This window comes from Nansenia antarctica (genome assembly GCF_963989245.1).
Source record: "Nansenia antarctica genome assembly, chromosome: 6".
NCBI lineage: Eukaryota > Metazoa > Chordata > Actinopteri > Argentiniformes > Microstomatidae > Nansenia > Nansenia antarctica.
This window is the reverse complement of record NC_137676.1, coordinates 48421861-48443937: the sequence shown is the minus strand read 5'-3', so window position 1 is coordinate 48443937 and position 22077 is coordinate 48421861. Positions and strand designations below refer to the sequence as shown.

General features: G+C 44.0%; 1 protein-coding gene across 1 annotated transcript; it reads left to right on the top strand.

The window, feature by feature from the left end:
• Positions 1-780: 780 nt before the first annotated feature.
• Positions 781-21104, top strand: LOC308160644 (dihydropyridine-sensitive L-type skeletal muscle calcium channel subunit alpha-1-like; the record flags this gene model as incomplete). Its single annotated transcript, XM_080534588.1, has 45 exons — positions 781-968; positions 2797-2902; positions 6205-6344; positions 6630-6763; positions 6916-7068; positions 7260-7465; positions 7780-7883; positions 8017-8162; positions 8426-8507; positions 8693-8853; positions 9136-9361; positions 9565-9772; positions 9924-10044; positions 10291-10405; positions 10544-10643; positions 10814-10883; positions 11294-11426; positions 11633-11762; positions 11855-11914; positions 12037-12143; positions 12615-12702; positions 12898-13005; positions 13179-13231; positions 13358-13504; positions 13650-13851; positions 14110-14268; positions 14506-14616; positions 14767-14850; positions 15562-15609; positions 16204-16230; positions 16373-16498; positions 16655-16720; positions 16857-16948; positions 17177-17336; positions 17545-17672; positions 17847-17943; positions 18071-18173; positions 18511-18612; positions 18715-18854; positions 19162-19278; positions 19503-19723; positions 20193-20242; positions 20366-20412; positions 20495-20575; positions 20805-21104. The coding sequence occupies 45 exons, from the start codon at positions 781-783 to the stop codon at positions 21102-21104; spliced, it is 5547 nt and encodes a 1848-aa protein (XP_080390714.1).
• Between the last annotated feature and the right edge of the window lie 973 nt (positions 21105-22077).

Sequence of the window (22077 nt, the reverse complement as noted above, 5' to 3'; positions counted from 1 at the left end):
TGATATCCTGAGAAGACTTGTCTCTCTGTTCCTGCCCACACTCCCCCATTCCAACCTCAACCAGTCTATAAACAATCTCTTCCTTCTGCACAGTGTCACACAAACATAATACGTCTGCCTGGTCACTGGCGGCAAAAACGTTTACACCTCCTCTCCTTAAATTCCTCTCCTCCCTCATTCTTCCTCTCCTCTTCCTCTTTCCTCCCTTGTTCCTCCTCTCCTACGTGTGTGTCTACAGAGCAGACGGGGGTGCTAGAGCAGAGCAGTGGCCGGCAGAGGAACAGCTGCACCTTTTGGGGGGGCTGCTCGTTTTTCTGCTGTCTCAGGCCCCCCCACCCAGACCTGACCTCCCTTCCTCCCTGTGCTCTCTGCTCCTGCCCCTCACCACCCCCGAACCCCCCTACCCCATCCCAAGCCCCCTAACCCCACCCTCTCAGCCATCCCCAAGCATGGCCAGTCAGTGGTTTGCTGTCTATATTTAAACCACGGCGGGGCCAACTTCAGCTCCTGCAGCTCCTCAACTCTTTCCTTGCCTGGTGTAGTTTTTATAACAGAAGAAAAGCTTCAGCCAAGAGGAGAGGCTGTGTCTTTGCCTCTGTGAGGGAGAGACGGAGTCAGGAGGGGAGACAAAAGAGTGGGTACTGGAGGTAGAAGAAGAGCACACAAGGATCTGGACTTAAGGGGCCCCCCACGGTTGGACTTATACAGCCGTTTTGGAATATTTGGCGAGAAGAGAAGTGTTTTCAGGATAGAGTGTTTTCTAAGGAGGGACAGTTCAAGATGGCAGCCGATGCTGCGCCGCCGTTGACTTCGTTCATCATGAACGAAGAGGAGCTGAAGAGGAAGCAGAGGGAGAAGCTGAAGAAGTTGCAGGCCACGGGGGGCAACCCTCGCCCAGCCCGCACCCTCTTCTTCTTCTCCCTCAAGAACCCCTTTCGCAAGGCCTGCATCAACATCGTCGAGTGGAAGTATCCTTCATAGAGGCCTCCTGTACTTACTTACTTACTTACTTACCTACCCCACACACACACATTCTGTGATACATATTACAGTTAGAATCTTGCAGAAAATGCTTATACAATTATTACATTTATCATAGTGGAACCACAACACTGCCAACACTTGAAGAATTGCTCCATAAACTGTACAGGATCTTATTTACTGTATAAGACCCTTACACTTTGTTGAACAGACATGGGCTTGGTGCTATATAAGTGGTTTCCATCTGACACTCAAATCTGTCAAGTCACAGATGCAAAAATGTCCCCCATGCAAACCTAAAAGTAGGCGACTGCTACATTTCCCAGCTGTTCCATCTTGTTCTTTACCACTGCCCCATGTTTATCCTCTTTAAAATCTCTGTGGAGGGGAGCTGCTGAGAGTGTTAAGACTGTTATGCGTCTGTCTTCCCAGAGTAAATGTGAAGCATGTAACCCCTGTCTTCACACTGACTGGGGGGCTTATCAACAGGTTAACCCTGCGCTATTTAGAGCCGCTATCAGAAACAATTAATGAAGCCTCTTAATTTAGTGATAAGTGTTTGGCTGGCTTTGGATTCTTTGTAATGTGGAAAGAGTAGCCCTGAATGAAATGTTAGAGCACAGTAAGCTTGGAGCCCGACGACAGGTTGTTGAGTGATGTTGTTCCTCCAGGGGTTTTCCGCCCTGAGGTATACGGGTATATATATATATATATATATATATATATATATATATATATATATATATATATATATATATATATATATATATATATATATATACTGTATATACATATGATCTAAACATATGATCTGTACATTTGATCTAAAATAGACTTGTGTGTGATAATGAATTTATCACAGTATACTGTAGGGGTGAATTGAAGAGCTCTATTGCTACAGTGCAAAACCTTTAAAGATGTAGATATGCAGTATTATGCATATTTGTAAAGTGCTTGTTTGCACCAAAGAATTAATATCATTTCGGCTATGTAAGATATATTGGATTATTATTTTTTATTTCTGATTGTATGTTTTGGAGCAATGTCCAACATTCAACCATGAAAAGAAAAAGTGTTTGCACATTATTTTGTACATACATACATAATCCAGGCCTCAGGTACTCAAGATTGAAAAGCTCATTAGAAAACCATTACACAGGGTTGCCTTTTGGAATAGGTGAGGTCTATTTAGGTCAGATGGAAAATGTTCTTCATAAGTGTGTGTTTAAATTGTTTGATAATATTCTTGGTGACTGCAGCTGTGCTGTGGCATCACAGTCAGCCAGACATGATGCTGAGCTAGCAGGGGAATTTTAATGGAGCGCCCCCTAGGGGTGGGAATTCCCAGGCACTGAGGAGAGCAGGCAGGATTACACATACAGTAATCTTGGGGTGGCAGATTGATGGTCTGTTTTAGGAACGGTGTTCCAGGGAGCATCAGGAGTCAGTACTACATGTTACATGCTTACAACATGGCTGCTGCTAGTACAATATTAGGTACACTGTTGCAAACTTTCTTTTGATAACATGAAGAGATGCACATATCTTTTGGAGATTTACAACACTCGTCTGGCCGTCAGGCTAAGTTGAATCCTTACAGCAACCAATTTAGATGCAAATATGAACTACATGGGCCTCATATCCTACAAATACAAAAAAACTGCCAAAATCTATTCAAGTACATCACATCTAACTGGGATATGAAGAGAGTGTCTCCCTCTGACATGGTCAGTCTCTCTTGGCACCTGTGCTATGATTGTCTCTATCAGTCTCCTGTATATCTCCATGTTGTTGTCCTGAGTCCCTCACCTCCAGAGGTTTTGAGTACATCATCCTGTGTACCATCCTTGCCAACTGTGTGTCCCTGGCTGTGTTCACGCCCATGCCTGAGGAGGACAGCAACCAAACCAACACCAACCTGGTGAGAACCTGCCTGGACGCTCTGATTATTGTCTAACAACATCGTTATACCAGAGGAGTTCAATCCTCTGATGGGGGGGTTTTCAAGTCCATGGATGTGAGTTTAACCTGATATCTATGCTGGCAGGATTTTATGTATGGATGATGTTACGTTCTACACAAGCTGGTGCTCATATAAAAGCATTGTCAGTTGTCCAACTATTACTGTATCCTTCTATCACTGGTGTATGATGTATGATCTAAAATCACCGGTGACACAGTCTGTTGGTAGCTCTCTCTGCTGCTAGCCAGGTCAGACTCACCACTCCAACAACTGACTGCCTTCGCTAAATGAGCCCCTTGAGCCTCAACATGCCTCCAATTGTCCGTCAGTTCTTTACTTGGGGGCTCTGCTGGTTCCTCACAAAAACATGCATATGAGACTAGAGATCTTGAGGTTATCATTTTGAGAGTGCCATGTGAGTTTATGTCATATGAGACATGTGTTGAGATACAGTCAAAACAAATCAAATCAAATCAAATCAAATGTTATTTGTCATTTATATCACATACAGTTGTAATTTACATACATAGTGAAATGTTTTGGGATATTGCTCCACACTCAACAACAGCAGTCAGTAACAATGAACTATTCAATAATAAGTAATAAGTAGTAGTAATAATAGTCATAATTTGTCATTAAAACACTAAGCAGCCATTTGTCAAAAACACTGATACAGTGTCAAAATATTACAAATGAAAAATGTTTTCCCATGGATTCCAACTGTGCTGTAGCAGGTGTGCATTGTTTCTAAGATTACGTGCTGATCAGTAATGGTTTAATTTAATCGATTACACTCTACATGGCAGGTGACTCAGAAGGTGTCTTAGGTTTTAACACTGTAATGCAAGACTAGTGGCAGGTGTTGCCGCCCCCCCCCCCCCCCCTCCCCCAGCCCGGCCAGTCCTGATGCTTTATATTTAGACCTCTGAGGTGTGTGTTGGTGTTGCTCTGAGACTGCAGTCCATAGGTCTGAGTCTAATGTTGAAAGAAAAATCCACAACTCAGGGGATTTCTAAAGGTTTATTCAAAACTCATGACTGATAATGATAGATTGACATGGGCTGTGAACACAGGACCGTTGGTTATACATTTACTTCTTTTGGAAAATAATCACAATCGTCTTTCTAGTTCAGAGGTCATTCAATTGATCTACCGATGCTGTGACGTGATGAAACAACTGACAAATCCACCATTAGAAACGCCACGACAGACACAGTTAATAGTTAATAATAGCTATTTTCTGAAATTATAAACAGTTAAAGATTGCTGTGTTTTTTGGTGTTTTCTTCTGGCAGTAAAAGTTATCCTTTTGCAGTCACTTACTTGTTTGTTGTGTTAATTGATATAGATACTCAAGGCCTACATTGCACATGTAGTCTCCTGCTACTTGTATGGTTCCGAATGGCTTTTGGGACCATTGGCTGTGTATCTGGGGGTATGGGGAGGGTCAGAGGTGTGGCGAAGGTCTCACTTCTGTACACTAGGGGCTAGTGTTGTTGACACAGACATACACAGCAGTCAGTCTAAGGGTTAAATGGGCTGTCTGTGACCCTGCTTAAGTCTTGACCTCAGGGCACAAGAGCTTTGCACCCAGACCGGCCACTGTAGGTGCAGCCAATGTACTTTGCGGCCCACCTCCATGACCATAACTCAACATCACTACCCAAGGTCTGCATTGAGTTGACATGGCGTGGATCTAATGGATACACACACGCATTGCCCTACATCCCCTAGTAGGATTCAACAAGTCATTCGATCTCATTCGGCCCTAATGCTAGCCTGATTTTCTCCATGACTTCTCGGTTGGCCCCTAGCCCACCCATCTGGCTCCTTAGAGTGTCATTCCAGAAATGTGAAGCCTGGAACAGGAGCTGGCTCGTGGGCTCTGAAGAAGAAGTAGGTCGTCCCAGACAGCGTCACCTCATGGACACATACAGTCACTGGAGACAAGAGACGCCCACACTCACATAGTGCTCCGTGTAATTCATCCCCACTTATGAAATATATCAGCTCATAAAACTGTAATCCACTACTTCAGAGGAGCGTGCCTTGGCCTCACAGTTTTCATTTCATTCACTATGTTTCAAATACGCATTGGAAAAACTCAGCTTTTTTCTGCATTTTGACCTACATGCTAAATAATTCCCCCCAACTGTATGGACTGGATGTGTTCTGTGGCCTCATGCAATAAGAAGGGATTGATAATTGGAGCAAGTACAGTGCAGCAAAATATAAATGAACCAATGTAAGTGACTATCTTAGAAGGTATCACTCTGGTGGTACTTACTTGTCCTTTATCTACTGCACAAGCCAGTGTACTGTGTGGTATGTACAATGTTTGTCTTTTAGCATTCATTATTTTTTTTCAAGTAAGGTAATTCAGCTAATCAACTCTCCTTAGTATGCAGTGATAGGTTTGATAGGATGATCTGGCAACACAGGTCTTTGAAATATAGCCTATCAAGATGATATATACTGTATATGCCACCATGGAGCAGTTTTGTGGTGCCAGTGTGCATTTCTCTGCCACAGTGAAGTGTATACACACACAGAAGCCTGAGGGAAACCATACATGGTGCTGTTTGGTGTGTGTGTGTGTGTGTGTGTGTGTGTGTGTGTGTGTGTGTGTGTGTGTGTGTGTGTGTGTGTGCGCGCGCGTGTGCGTGTGCGCATGTCCTCTCTTTGACAGTATCAATGCTAGAACTAACTCCACTGAGAAACACAGCGGGGGGGAAATGTTACCAGTGTGTTGATATAAGCTCCTATTTGACTTCACATGAATAACATTAGCAACCAAAACTTGTGAGAAGTCATAGATCGTCTTTGTTTACCATTCTTTACCAAAACATCAACATTTTCCTCTCAAACAGTTTACATTTGTCAGTCTGACAAAACTCAGACATTTGAACTTAAGCTACCCACTCTCCATTCATCCCTTCTCAGGAGTCACATTCCCTTAAACTGTTTTAGGGCCCATTTATTCAAGTCTGTGATGAGTTAATAAGCAGAGAAATGTAATATGTGTGTCATTTAATACGTATAAATGTAATTCAAGAACCATTTTTTCATCAGATTGCCTATTCATATTTCCTTCTAAGGCAGCCTTCATGTCAAAGATTTCTGTGACCCCAATCATATAACTTAATGCTTACTCTTAATACCCTATAAAAACTATGGCTTTACTGCAAGATTGGCTCTTTGCTATGACTATAAGGGGATGGGAATTGGTGTCAAAGTCTGGTCTTTGTGTTTCTGTTCAGGAGAGCCTGGAGTACATATTTCTGATTATCTTCACTGCTGAGTGCTTTCTGAAGATCGTGGCGTATGGGTTAATGTTCCACGAGGGTGCCTATTTACGGAACTGCTGGAACATACTGGACTTCGTCATCGTCGTCATGGGGTAAGAGGAGCCCTACTGAGTGATGCCACCTGCACCCCTAAAGGCCATAAAACAAAACTTGAGAACCATGCCAACTCAGAACCATGCCAACTCACTATGATCTTGTCTAAATGGTTATTTTACAAAAAAATCATGATTAGTATGGTCTCAAAATATAATTATTTTGCTCACACTGACACAGTCCAAAACAATGCTCTCTTACAATCATATTTTGGTTTCTGTCCCAATTTACCAGTAGAGGAGTCAAGTTACTAATATACTGTATTGTAATGTTTCGGCCCTCAGTCTTTTCACTTTCTTCGTGGACACCATCAATATAATAGCAGGCGTTCCCATGGACAAGAGTGGGGGGTTCGATATGAAGGCTTTGAGAGCATTCAGAGTGCTGCGGCCCCTGCGTCTCGTCTCAGGAGTCCCCAGTAAGAACCTCTATAACCCTGCACTAATACTAGGGTATTAGAGGTGCACTAATCAATATCAGTTTAGTTTAAATAGGAGACATTGATTTGACAATCATTCTGCAGGGGAGTTTTTGTGCTGAACTTAAAGACTGTGTGCTGTTCCTCTCCAGGCCTGCAAGTGGTGATGAGCTCTATCCTCAAATCCATGCTGCCCCTCCTGCATATCGCCCTGCTGGTCTTCTTCATGGTCACCATCTACGCAATCATAGGCTTGGAGCTCTTCAAGTGTAAGATGCACAAGACCTGCTACTACACAGGCACTGGTACGTTACTGGGTCAAAACAAGATTGTTGCACTTGAGCATTTACCACTTTATAATCAAAGGGCTAACCCCTCATCAACACACCTTTGCAAACATAATGATTTGATATAGGTGTTTCAGTTGAGGTTCATGTTTATGAAACATATCATCCACTTGCCCACACATGTGTTTGTGCTCTTCTCTCTCCTCCAGACATCATGGCCACTGCGGAAGGCGAGTTGCCCGCCCCTTGTGCCCAGGCTGGCTACGGGCGCCGCTGCGCCATCAATGGCACAGAGTGTCGGCCAGGCTGGGTGGGGCCAAACAACGGCATCACCCACTTTGACAACTTTGGATTTGCAATGCTGACCGTCTACCAGTCCATAACCATGGAGGGCTGGACGGAAGTGCTCTACTGGGTTAGTCTCCTGATTCGATCAGATGCTCTCAACACTGTCTACATCAGAGTGTTGTCCAATCCATTTATTTGAGATGCCCAGGGGGTGCAGATCTTTGCCCAAGCCCAATAATGATACAACTGATTGTATTAATCAACTGATCACCAAGCCCTTGATTAAATGGGCTGAATCAGGTGTGTTAGTATTGGCCTAGAACTAAAATGAGCACACCCTGAGCGGATTCTCCCATACATTAATTGGAATGTTCTCATAATGAGACAAGTTAGCAGAAAACACATCGTATGACTTGGTAATGACGTTGTGGTCTGTTGCAGGTGAATGATGCCATAGGGAATGAGTGGCCATGGATGTACTTCGTGAGCCTCATTCTACTAGGTTCTTTCTTCATTCTCAACCTGGTTCTCGGCGTGCTCAGTGGGTACGAATTCCTTTATCAGTCCATTCTTCTCTATGACTACACAAGTCATGTCCCTTTTTCCTTGGGGACAAAACCTTAAACAAAACCTTAAAGAGATGGGTTCTCTCAACTGCTTTTTCCTCCCCTCACACAGAGAGTTCACTAAGGAGAGAGAGAAGTCCAAGTCTCGTGGAGAGTTCCTGAAGCTGCGTGAACAGCAGCAGCTGGATGAGGACCTGAAGGGTTACATGGAGTGGATCACCCAGGCTGAGGTCCTAGACATTGACCAGGAGGGTAAGGGTGCCACTAAGGGTACCACAAACACCTGCCACTCTGCTTAGTATCTCCATGACCATGAAGTATCCAGGCAACTGGAGTTACATGAGATTCAAAATGTTTAATATTCTAAATGGAATGCTGCTGGCAGTAAATTGTCAGTAAGTCGTTGGACGTGAAAACATCAATCTTGGAGCCTGTATTGTATTCTGTATTGTAGAATAGAGCGACAGAGCCACAAGTGGACCTAACACACAAATGTTCATTCATTCACAAATCTTTGCCAGGACTCCTACCATTGACAGATGGAGGCTCAGACGCAGACAGTCTCTATGAGCTGGAAGGCAAGAGCCGCGTGGTGTACTACTAGTGAGTACAATGACTTTACCATGGTGTAAAGTATATAAGTGTAGAGTATATAAACAATCACAGAATTAGCTAATTCAACTCTTCTCTCTCTCTCTCTCTCTCTCTCTCTCTCTCTCTCTCTCTCTCTCTCTCTCTCTCTCTCTCTCTCTCTCACTCTGTCCCCCCCCCTCTCTCTTTCTGTCCAGTCGCCTCGCCCGTCGCTGGAACCGCTTCTTCAGGTTGAAGTGCCATGCGTATGTGAAATCCAAGGCTTTCTATTGGCTGGTGATCGTCCTGGTCTTCCTCAACACACTGGCCATTGCCACAGAACATCACCACCAGCCTGACTCACTCACTGCTTTACAAGGTCTGTCCTAAGTTGCTATTCAGAGTGAATTTATATGAAGCATGTTTTGCATAAGTACATGTTTTTTTGGGTTATACTGTATCTCATTGAGATAAGACTTGTTTTACTGCTGTTATCTCCATAGAAAAGAAAACTCAACTAGTGATACAGGAATAGCTCTATATTTCTAGCGAAGTACTCTAGTTGAATTCAACAGCACAGGTGACACAGGATCAGTTCTTAGTTGCCCATCTTTGCTCTCCCTGCTCCTTGTTGACTATCTCAACCTGTCTCTAACATCAGACAATGCCACCAAGGGGCTGCTGACCCTGTTTGTACTGGAGATGCTTGTGCAGATGTACGTGCTGGGTGTGCCCATCTACTTCATGTCGCTGTTCAACCGCTTCGACTGCTTCGTGGTGATGGTGGGAATCCTGGAGGTCATCCTGGTGTCCCTGGAGGTCATGTCCCCTCTGGGCATCTCTGTACTCAGGTGTATCAGGCTGCTGCGTCTCCTCAAGGTCACAAAGTAAGTCAATGTCCTAAAAACATCTTTACACCCGAGAAAAAGTCTGTTAGTAGTATTGATTCAAATGTTTGTTTGTATTTTGCTGTCATACTGAACCATATACTCAAATGTAACATTTGGTACAGTATGACAATGTAACTAAACGCTACATTTAATACATCTCTGCCTATGGTAATCCCCTTATTCTCTCCTGTGGTTGCCAGGTACTGGACCTCTCTCAGTAACCTGGTGGCTTCTCTCCTGAACTCTATCCGCTCCATCGCCTCTCTGCTCCTCCTCCTCTTCCTCTTCATTGTCATCTTCTCCCTCCTGGGCATGCAGGTGTTCGGGGGAAAGTTCAACTTTCCCGATCAGGAGGTCCGCCGCAGCAACTTTGACAACTTCCCCCAAGCTCTCATCAGTGTGTTCCAGGTACTGAACTAGAATCCTCCCCTTTCACACTCTTGAGATGGTGAATGGGTCATTCTTAGCTTAGCCACCCAGCTGCAGTCATTAAATGAATTGATTTGTATTCAAAGTAGCATCTGAATCGTTTATTTAACCCTAACCCTTGTGATGTCAGGTCCTGACTGGAGAGGACTGGAACTCCATCATGTACAATGGGATAATGGCCTATGGAGGACCGGTCTTCCCTGGAATACTGGTCAGCATTTTTTTCATCTTCCTGTTCGTGGTTGGGAACTGTATCCATCACAACTTAATGTATGACAATGGAGTCGCAATGTCATCAAAGTCCCGCGCAATATCACTCACAGAAAAAAAGGTTTCAGGTAGTTTTTGGTCTGATTATGTAGAGATTTTAGACAGGAAGGATGGGTGAGAGGCTGTGAATAATTGTATAATGTCCTAGTCCGAGTAAAGACCAGATTAGGTAGGCGGGTTCTATAGTTCTTCACTTCTTGTTGTTTTCCTGAGCGGCCTGATGCCAGATATCCTCCTCAACGTCTTCCTGGCCATCGCCGTGGACAACCTGGCGGAGGCCGAGAGCCTGACCTCAGCTCAGAAAGAGAAAACTGAGGAGAAGATGAGGAGGAAGCTGCTCGGGTGAACACACACTCAGTACACTTTCTGTTATCAACAATGCAAGATGAGCGAAAGATAACGATCATCAGCTGTCATTTACTAAACATCCTCTATCTTTCTTACCTTTTTATCCTCCTTCCTCTGTTTTGGTGCTCTCAGGTCCCTTATGCCCAACAAGTCAGATGAGGAGAAGGCTCTATTGGCGAAGAAGCTGGCGGAACAGAGGTCTAAGATCGAGGGGATCCCCACCACAGCTAAGGTCAGGGCTCTTTCTATAGCCGGATGCAGGCTCACATTACAGTATTTCAGTCCTGAAGACATTGACTTGTCCCTGATATAGCTACTGTATCATTGGGAACTGTGTGATGTGGGTACAGTTGATGTGTTTATTTATTAACTATGCTATGTTGATGTACTTTGCTTTTCCAGATGAGAGTAGATGAGTTTGAATCCAACGTCAATGAAGTGAAAGACCCTTTCCCTCCTGCAGACTTTCCTGGTAAGCTATAGTAGCTAACTCTCGCGCACACATAAAAAAAAAAAAGAGCTGGCAAGTGTTGAACTCATTAGATGGGCTGAGAGTCAGGGCTCTTCACTTGGCTATGATACAGTACAAGTATAGTCACCCCTCATTATTATTAGCCTCTTAAGGATCATTGATTTTACAGGTTTTAAGTCTATTTTTACATACTCTGACCACTGCCTTATAAAGCCTGTAAATGCTTACATGAACTTGTTGTTATCCATAATATTAGTTTTCTGATATTGTTGTGTTGATTCTTGATATAATACATTATCTTTTTTACCAGTGCTTTGACATGTTCTCATTGCTATGTTTCTTCCTGAAAAATGTACTTATTTTGATACGAGAGCTACTTAATTTGACAACTGCGAACCCTCCCCCTGCAGGTGATGATGAGGAGGAGGTGCCAGATATCCCCATTAGCCCCCGGCCTCGACCAATGGCTGATCTCGCGCTGAAGGAGGAGGCAGTGCCCATGCCTGAGGCCAGCTCCTTCTTCATATTTGGCCCACAGAACAAGTATGATCAACACAGTTCCAGAATACAACAATAGGGACAACAACAATAACCATGGCACTTAGCAGAGTCTGAAAGTTAAACATTCACAGTGTCATTATGAATCATAAGAAGTGAGAAAAACAATGGAACAATAACAATGAACTGACCTCTTGATATTCCGATGACTAATTGCCCATGTCTATATTGTTTGTGTGTCTGCTGGCCAGGATCCGTAAGCTGTGCCACAAGATCATCAACGCCACTCCCTTCACCAACATGATCCTGCTCTTCATCCTCCTTAGTAGTATCTCCCTGGCAGCAGAGGACCCCATTGACCCCAACTCATTCAGGAACAAGGTGCCAACACACTCTCACCCACTGTAGGAATGATCTCACATGGCATTCATATGTGCAATAACAGTCCTACCAACCCTCTATTTTCTATGCAGATCTTGGCCAACGCTGATGTCGTCTTCACTTCTGTGTTCACCATTGAGGTCGTGTTGAAGGTAAAGTGCACTGAACTGATACAGTGGATAGTATGGTATAGTGTAGTTCGGTATAGTTTGATGTACTGTAGGTGGTATGGCATTAGTGCCAGTTTGTGTGTAACCACTTGTCTGCCCTCCAGATGACAACGTATGGTGTCTTCCTCCACCCCGGCTCTTTCTGTCGCAACTCCTTCAACATTCTGGATCTGATCGTGGTGGGCGTGTCCCTGCTGTCCATGGGAATGGAGTAAGTGTAACGGAGTTGAGATGGTAGCTTTTCGATAACGTAGCTGGTTTACATCGGGGTATTTGAGGAGAAAGTCACGTGTGTCGGCAAACCAGAGGTGACAAGTTCGAGACTCGGTCAGAGCAACTTGAATTGCGGTAGAGGTGGCCTAGGCCCTAGTGAGTTGGACTGATGATCAGAAGGTCAGGACTTCAAATCCCACCTGGGAACACCACCACTAGTGTGCCCTTGAGTAAGGCACTTAGCCCTAAGTTCCTCCATGGAGACTGTCCCTGGAATGTCTAATTGTAAGTCACTTTGGATAACAGCGTCTGCTAAATGGTTAAAATGTAAAATTGCGGGGCTGCTGTTTGCAACAACTTGATGTTTGTTTCATAAATGTATCAGTGTTTCTGTCAGAGATGGAGAAGGGTTAACATGTTAGCATTGTTGTTGATACAACCTTGTCTGTTGTTTGACTGTTGTCTGCAGGTCTAGTGCCATCTCTGTGGTGAAGATTCTCAGGGTGTTGAGGGTGCTGAGGCCTCTGAGGGCTATCAACAGAGCCAAGGGGTTAAAGGTAAAACGCACACTCCTACTGTACATCTCTTAATAATAATAATAATAAGAAGAAGAAGAAGAAGAAGTATACTACATTGTAAAATACACAAGGTCTAATACACATGATACCTGTGTCAAGTATCTATGTTTGTAACATTATTATCACATATGGGCTAATTATTTTAGAAACATAAATGTTTGTTGTGTTTGACAGCACGTGGTCCAGAGTCTGTTTGTGGCCATCAGTAACATTGGCAGCATTGTCCTGGTCACCATGCTGCTAGACTTCATGTTTGCCTGCATAGGAGTCCAGCTCTTCAAGGTGAGATTTCCACTGCTATTATGCAATTGATGTGCAGTCAATGACAGAACACTGCAAGAACAAAGTCATAGCTAGCTCAATGGTTTTCTAATGATTTATTATATAATGGTCATGTTTTCAAATTACTCAAATACATTGAGAGAGGCCATGTCATGATTATGTTATTTCTCCAGGGTAAATTCTACAGTTGTACAGACTCCTCCAAATTGACTGAAGTGGAGTGCCAGTAAGAAAAATACATTTTCTATAAAGTTTTGGTAGTTGCACCAATTGTGTGATCTCATATCTGTACTATCTTTATCTACATCTAAGTCTAAATCTGAGTATTTTCAATCATCCCTTCACCCTACAGGGGAACCTTTATTAAACACATGGAGAATTCTCTCCAGGACACTGTCCTAGCACCACGACAGTGGACCAACAGTGACTTCAACTTTGACAATGTCCTCAATGGCATGCTAGCGCTCTTCACAGTGTCCACGTTTGAGGGATGGCCACAGTGAGTATCACCACAGAATGGCATGAATATCGTTGAAGTGAATATCATTCTTTCTCTTGTGTCTAACATGTGTCTTGACATGCTCATCTGTCATAATGTTTTCTCAATGGGTCATTTAGAACCTCTCTTCCTTCTCTGCACCCAGGCTTTTGTACAGAGCCATAGACTCAGACCGAGAGGACATGGGTCCCGTCTTCAACAACCACGTAGACATCTCCATCTTCTTCATCATCTACATCATCCTCATCGCCTTCTTCATGATGAACATCTTTGTGGGCTTCGTCATCGTAACCTTCCAGGAGCAGGGAGAGCAGGAGTATAAGGACTGTGAGCTGGACAAGAACCAGGTACAGTGATTGACTGACCAGGGAACATTGACATGGATGAACCTCAGCCAGAAAGGCTTTACAATGTGTACTTGTACTCATGCAAGCATGCCCTTTAGGCCACATTCAATATGTAACTGAATTTCCACAGAAATATCCTGTGATAATGTCACAAATATTTGTTTTAAAGATGATGTGAAGATGTTTTCCATTGTTATAAAACGGTGGGATATGCTGTAGTTCCTATTAACCCTAAGGCCCTATATCTATCCCCTTCAGCGTCAGTGTGTCCAGTATGCTCTCAAAGCTCGGCCTCTGAGGTGCTACATCCCTAAGAACCCCACCCAGTACCGCGTGTGGTACGTCGTGACCTCCTGCTACTTTGAGTACCTCATGTTCTTCCTCATCATGCTCAACACCTTATGTCTGGGGATGCAGGTAAACACACCCATATCACCCCCTGAGCCACTGCCATTGGGACTTTATCCCGATATGAAATATGTTTCTGTAACCAGTGCTTGAAGTGGACTGAAAAAGATGGCTCAGTACCCGTGTGTTTTAGGTGCTCTGTACCCGTGTGTACCCGTCCAACTCAAGCACTGTCTGTAACTTTGTTACGTCTGTACCTGTAACTTTCCCTTACTGGTGTCTTTGTTTCCAATGCCTGATATGTAGCACTGTAATCAGTCACACTATGTGACCAAGCTGTCGGACACCTTGAACGTCATCTTTACTGTCCTCTTCACCATAGAGATGATACTCAAGCTCATGGCCTTCAAAGCTAAGGTAAGGTAACCCTGGTCTCCGGGCTGCGAGTAGTCTCGTGAAATCCGGTTTTTGTTTTCACGACACAAGGTCCAGCCTAGAAAAACGCTGGGCTGGCTGGAATGTTTAGTATAATGACCCGTGTGAACTGTGTATGTACTGTCTGTGCAGGGCTACTTTGGAGACCCGTGGAACGTCTTTGACTTCGTTATCGTCATCGGCAGTGTCGTTGATGTCATCCTTAGTGAGGTTGATGTGAGTACGCAGAACAATGTCCTTCCGACATTTTTGGGATTCATTTAAAACAAAGACATGATATGCCATTTATGCAATACAAACCTGCATGTCTTGTAAAAGCAATAGTTTTATGCAATATCAGTGATAACATTGGACTGTGTTTATTCAACACTTATACTCAGAGACAACAGCAGGCTGTGGGTAGCAACACGGTCAGTACCACTGTTAGACCCCCCCCCATTGCCTTGTGCTACCTCAAGACCATCTCCACCCCCAGTCATTGGAATGCTCCGTCCACCAAATGTCCACCAAACACATGTGATAGAGGGCCTCCTTTGGAATCATCTACATCTATCTTTCCTCATTGTTTTGCTGTAACTTGTTTTTAACATATACCATATTTAAGGATTACTTATATGATTTTCTATGGTACAATATATGATATGATATCTGTTGAATGAGTTAAAGCACAAAGGACTCTTATTTACCCTCCCCACAGTACTGTTTCAGTCTTCAGGATCACTCCTTGGTCAAGATTTGAGGCACCCTCCCTTCTTTCACATTGCATATTGTTCCCCTTTTTCACCCACAAAACTCCCCCCTCACAAATGGCATTCTCTCCACCCTGCAATACACCTTCCACCCCTCTTTCACTCCCACCCGTCTAACCTCTCTCCTTCTATCTCTCTCTATCCTCCTTCTATCTCTCTCTATCCTCCATCTCTCCAGGCTTCTCTGGCCTCCAGTGGAGGCCTGTACTGTCTCCATGGCTGTGCTGTAAATATCACCCTGCACTGCATGGGCCTTGCTGTGTGAGCACTCCACTTACTGTTACTCTAGATAGAGTTGAGTGTCTTTAGCAAGCTCTCTACTACTGGGATGCTATGGTTTGAGGCTAATAGCAGTCAGACGGAATCACAGGAAATAGTGGTTATGATATTGAATCTTGCCATACAATTGTATCTGAGATTAAGCTGTATGACTATGTACATGCATTAACTAACTGACCGACGACATCGACGCAGTAAGTAATGATATGTGTCGCTACATGTATGCATGTACAGTACATGTATGATAATCGTTCATTGTCTTAATGCCTGAATGATCTGTGTGTATTTTGCATGTGTTACAAAGTGCTACAATTTCTCACAGGTAGCATTACTTACATTTATCAAGAAGTGTGTATCATGCTTTATAACTCTCTAGTCTATGATAGTAAGTATTTATGCAAATTGGCTCTTGTATTAACATCATCCTCAGATTGCAAACATACCACTGTTTACCTTTTCCCCCCCACATGTTGTTAATGATACAGTATGAACAATAATTAAGATTTTATTAAACTAATATTATCTATTCTGCTTTTTCTAGGAGACAAACCCCATGCAGGCCATTGCTGTAAGTCAACACAAGCACAGATCAGCCATTTTATCTGCTCATTCAGATTATTTAAATAAATACAAATCTATTCTGTAATTATGTAATTTTGCATGAATGAATTCAAATATCATACAAACTCTCTGTTTCTGTTTGCTAAAAGTATGCAGAAAATGCTAGAGTTTCCATCACGTTCTTCCGACTCTTCCGTGTCATGCGTCTGGTGAAACTGCTCAATCGATCAGAGGGCATCCGGAACCTCCTGTGGACCTTCATCAAGTCCTTCCAGGTCAACACAAGGGCACATACTCTGTACTAGTCTCTCTATGTCAGTGACTTATGATAGTTTATGTGGGTATCATTGGTTTTGACAAGTGTGTGTGCGTGTGTGTGTGTGTGTGTGTGTGTGTGTGTGTGTGTGTGTGTGTGTGTGTGTGTTGTTTAGGCTCTACCCTACGTAGCCCTCCTCATCATCATGCTCTTCTTCATCTATGCTGTCGTTGGGATGCAGGTAAAACAAGGCCACCGCCAAGTATGGCTATAAACAAACATTATATTGCCAACAATTAGCCTACACAATACAATATGATACAATATGATACACATCAAGTATCATCAAGTGTATGGATTGGGTGCTTGTCCTCCAGGTGTTTGGTAAGATAGCTCTAGTGGATGGCACACAGATCAACCGCAACAACAACTTCCAGACGTTCCCTCAGGCTGTCCTGGTACTATTCCGGTGAGTGTTTTAGTCAGTGTCAAGGGACTTGTTCCATCACTGAGGTTTGAGTGTGTGTGTGTGTGTGTGTGTGTGTGTGTGTGTGTGTGTGTGTGTGTGTGTGTGTGTGTATGTCTGTGTATGTCTGTGTGTGTGTGTGTGTGTGTTGCTCCATCACTGAGGTTTGTGTGTGTGTGTGTGTGTTGTGTGTGTGTGTGTGTGTGTGTGTGTGTGTGTGTCACTGATCAGGTGTGCCACCGGGGAGGCATGGCAGGAGATCATGCTGGCCAGTATGTATGGAAAGCTGTGTGATCCCAAATCTGACTACCACCCTGGGGAAGAGTACACCTGTGGGGCCGGCTTCGCTGTCTTCTACTTTATGAGCTTCTACATGCTCTGTGCCTTCCTGGTCAGTGCTCAGCTAGTGTTGTGAAATCACCGGATAATATCACACTGTATGATTGAGGCATAGTTCAAACTACAAGAGGGGATATGCCTAATGATGCGGTTTAGGAGAAATTATCTCTTGTCGGAATTGTCTGAGAACTAGCTCTGAGCATACTTGATTATAAACAGATACTTTGCTGTAGTTGATTGTTCTTTCTTTCCATGCCAAGGTTATCAACTTATTTGTGGCTGTAATTATGGATAACTTTGATTACCTGACTCGTGATTGGTCCATCCTGGGTCCACATCATCTGGATGAGTTTAAGAAGATCTGGGCTGAGTACGACCCAGAAGCCAAGTGAGTCTGCTGTCTGCACAACCCCACTGCACTCCCTGTGAAAGCAGAGGAAGTTTAATTTAGCTCTGATCATATCCATGTCATGTTCCGCGTCTGCGTAACCAAAGCTGGTGTACAGTAGCTCTGCCCTGCAAACCCATGTGTCTAAGTGCAGTTTGTCCTCCTGACATGCAGGGGGCGTATTAAGCATCTGGATGTGGTAACACTACTACGACGACTCCAGCCTCCACTGGGCTTTGGGAAATTCTGCCCTCATCACTCTGCCTGCAAGGTCAGTTACTTACAAACGGGATCAAATGCCATGACAGTTTCTTTCAGTGGTGTAAAGTACCGTGGGAATCTGTTTGATAGGTTTCGTTCCACACTGATGCCCACTCTGTCTCTGTCCTCTCCCCCAGCGCTTGATTTCTATGAACATGCCACTGAACAGCGATGGCACAGTCACCTTCAATGCCACCCTGTTTGCCCTCGTTAGAACTGCTCTCAAGATCAAGACAGAAGGTGTGTACATCTGGGGGTAGTGGTGGCCTAGTGGAGGTGGCCTAGTGGGGGTAGTGGTGTAGTTGATAGTGAGTTAGACTGGTGATCACAAGGTCATGAGTTCAAATCCCACCTGGGAACACCACCCTTGAGTAAAGCACTTAGCCCTAAGTTACTCCATGGACACTGTCCCTGTCATCTTTAATTGTAAGTCGCTTTGGATGAAAGCGTCTGCTAAATGGTGTAAATGTTATCTCATTTCTAGAACTTCACACATATTACATAAAACATGTTCATGTTTGTTTTTATGATAATGTATTACATGCAGTATTTCCCCTCCCTTCCTTATCTGTATTAGGAAACTTTGAGCAGGCCAATGAGGAGTTGAGAGCCATTATAAAGAAGATCTGGAAACGCACCAGTATGAAACTATTGGACCAGGTCATTCCACCAATGGGAGGTGAGCATTTTGCTGTGACCACAACATGAATGCTGCACAACTGAATGTACAGTACATTGACAGAGGAAAGGTTGTCAATTTGACAGTGTTTTCTTTTCCTAGATGATGAGGTGACTGTGGGCAAGTTCTATGCCACCTTCCTCATCCAGGACCATTTCCGCAAGTTCATGAAGCGCCAAGAGGAGTACTATGGCTACCGGCCCACCAAGAACAAGACCACTGCCACAGGTCCAGAGATCCAGGTGAGGCCAGACTCTTGCTTTATAGAAACAACTCCTTCTTTCTCTTTAGACCTCTATGGCGTTTTTTACCACTCTCCTCCTAAAACCCAATCTCTACTTGTTTGCATAATACATACTCGCCATTCTACCCATAACCCTACCCTTACTCTCCTCTTCTCCCTTCCTTTCTCTTTCCCCATGTCTTCCTTTACTTTCCCTTTAATCTCTCTCTTTCTTTGCCATCCGTCACTGTGATTCCCCTGTCCTCCTTCTCTGTGTGTCTTCCTCTCCTCTCCTCCACCCCACTCCCCTTGTCCTTGTTCCCCAGGCTGGTCTGAGGAGTATAGAGGAGGAGGCAGCCCCAGAGCTGCACAGGGCTATTTCAGGAGACCTGCTCAACGAGGAGGAGATGGACAAAACCATGGATGAGGATGCCATCTACAGGGTGAGACACTGACCAGAGCAGAGCAAGATGTCGACATACATGGAGATGTTCACTGCACAGCATTCATCCATGTCACACCAGGAATTACTAAATATAAGAATGTTCATTGTGTGCCTAGGCTCTGTGTCTGAAACCACTATTTAAAACAAATCCTTAACATGTTATTGATCAACTAAGTAAACAAGTGTGTGTGGTAACCCCAGTGTTTGTGTTTGGTTGACCAGCGTGCAGGCGGTCTGTTTGGGAACCACGTGGACCCATTCTCCACAGAGCCCAGTAGCCCCCTGCCCACCCAGGTGACCAGCCAGCGCCCTCTGCAGTTCTCTGAGAGCAGCCCAGAGGACGGTGAGTCGCCCCCTGGCTCTGCCTTCCTGCAGAACACTGAGTTCTTCCCCATGACCCCCACCAAGAACAACAGCAACAACAACGCCGCCTTGGAGCAGGAGTGAGTACTGCACCCAACCTGAATCTTAAAACACAAACATCAACAGAGACCAGGGTTAATGTTGCTTTGAAACTTCACTTATGATGATGACGATAATACAGTTGGGGTTTCTTCCTTGATTTTTTCATGATTACATTGCTTACTCATTATTCTGGTCATTTTTTATCTTTTGTCTGTGGTCCAGATTAGAAGTGTCTATCTATCTACCCCATCTAGCCTCCGTTTTAGGAATTACAGGTGGATGGTGGTGGGTCCATTCAGGTGTGTCAGGTGTGGCATGCTGGTTATACAGTATGGAGACAAAAAGTACATTGGATGTGCCCCTCAATAGTTTCACCTGGTTATACCAACGTCTTATTTAAGTGAGAAAGCTGCTACAAGTACAGTATGTGTTATTTGCCTGTGTGTATACTCTATATACAGTATCATTGGTCTGAAGCACTCTAAATGGTGTTTATGCTTGTCATAGATTTTCTTATGAGAGAGAGGGGAGTCCCCAGCTCTACTATTCCAACGAAGGTCAGTTCATCAGCCTTTCTATGGGACTGAAATAGTCTGTAGTGCACTAGAACTCTTCATCCTGACTAAGTCCGTCTGATGTATGGGAGTGATGCAGTAATAGCCTCTGTTTGTCTCCTGTAGATAACAGGTCCTGCTCTGGCATCACAATGAGAACAGACGTCACTCAGGTAACATCTCTACAGTATCTGAGGAAAGACGACTTCACCCTATACATATGCCATATTTCATATGTCTTCTTTGTCTTTGCAGTTCACCTATGGTGATAGCCAGTCTCACTGTTCCCAGGCTACTGTGGCCGCTTGGCCTGCTGCTGACCAGCTGATTCAGGAGGTGAGTGAGAGGGTAGCTGCCCACCTCAACTACTGTATGAGTTCATCTCCAGAGTCACTAACTTTATACCTGCCTGGGCGAGGCTCATCGTAACATTATCATTGGATTACATTTTTTATGGGAATAACATGAGTATGGAGTTTTTTTTTTACTTTCAGATTCAGGTATTATTGTATGAGAATCATAAGGCTATGTAAGTCAACTAAATGTTCCTTGTTGTCCCTCCCAGGTGCTAATAGAGGGAGGTCTGGACTCTCTGGCCATAGACCCTACGTTTGTGTCTGTGACCAAGCAGGAGATGGCTGAGGCCATGCACATCCCTGTGGAGGACATGGAGTGCGTGGCCCAGGGCATCCTTAATGGCCGCAGCGGCCGTGCCACCGCCACCAAAAAGAGGCGTCCCATCCCTGTCCTTCCCTCTGTCCTCGCTCCTGCCGTACCGCCCCAGAGGAAGAAACGTCCGATCCCTGTTCCTCCCTCCGTCCCTGCTGCAACGCCCACTGAAGCCGAGGCAGACACTAAAGTGTAGAGCCTGTCATTCACATGATGTGTTATGGCTTATCATGTGACAATGTTACACTTGACCAGGCTGTGTAATAATTACCAATTATTGGTGACATCACAGCATTACCCAGTCTGATTTGTTGTCCTGGAAACTGGATAAACCCACTAACCAGGCTGATGGCCTACCTGGCAGGTTGGCTCAGGTCTAACATGTTGTTGACTGGTTGATTCTTTTGGGAAACTAACCAAAGACAAAAACGATAATTTTCTAATCTTCTCAGTCGTCCGATTGATGTCAACAAATAAAAAACTAACGTATCAGAGTACACAGGTTCATGAACCTCTTTCTTTGTATATTGTTTGTTGATCTAATCCATTCCAGAGAGTGTTTGAACAACCATACAGTCTGCTGTGTTTCTGATTACAGCCTACAGAGAAGTGATGGTGTGTGCTTGGTGACAAAATGACTTTGAATGGAGTGTGCTAGGGCTCTCCATTCAGTCAGAGAGGAGAGTGAGAAAGGACTGGGCATCTGTTATTGGGGGAAATGTAATATTTCTCTGCATCTGGGCCCACAAAACTGCAACTGAATTTGAGCCATTCAGTTCAGTCCTTTTAAAAGGGCTCTCCATGCTAAAACCTGAATGCACGGAAAAGGTCTCACTTTTTTTGTTGTTGTTTTTTTTGTTCTTAAAGACAATGTCCTCTAATTGATTCACTTAAAGGGGAGGACAATATTTTTTTTTATACTTTTTATTTAGTCAAGACTTGGACAACACAGTTTCCTTCATTGCTCACCTCTGCTCACTCCAGAAGGTCATGGCACTTTTAAGGAGGAAGTTTCTTTTTTTAAAGTGTTGGACATTTTATTGTACTTTTTCATTCATGACATTTATTGTATTACAAAAGTTTTAATATTCGTGTAAACGAATGTATAGTATTTGTTTTCTAGTATATGTCTTACTGATATCATTTAAATGAGGATATTGCGTGTATTT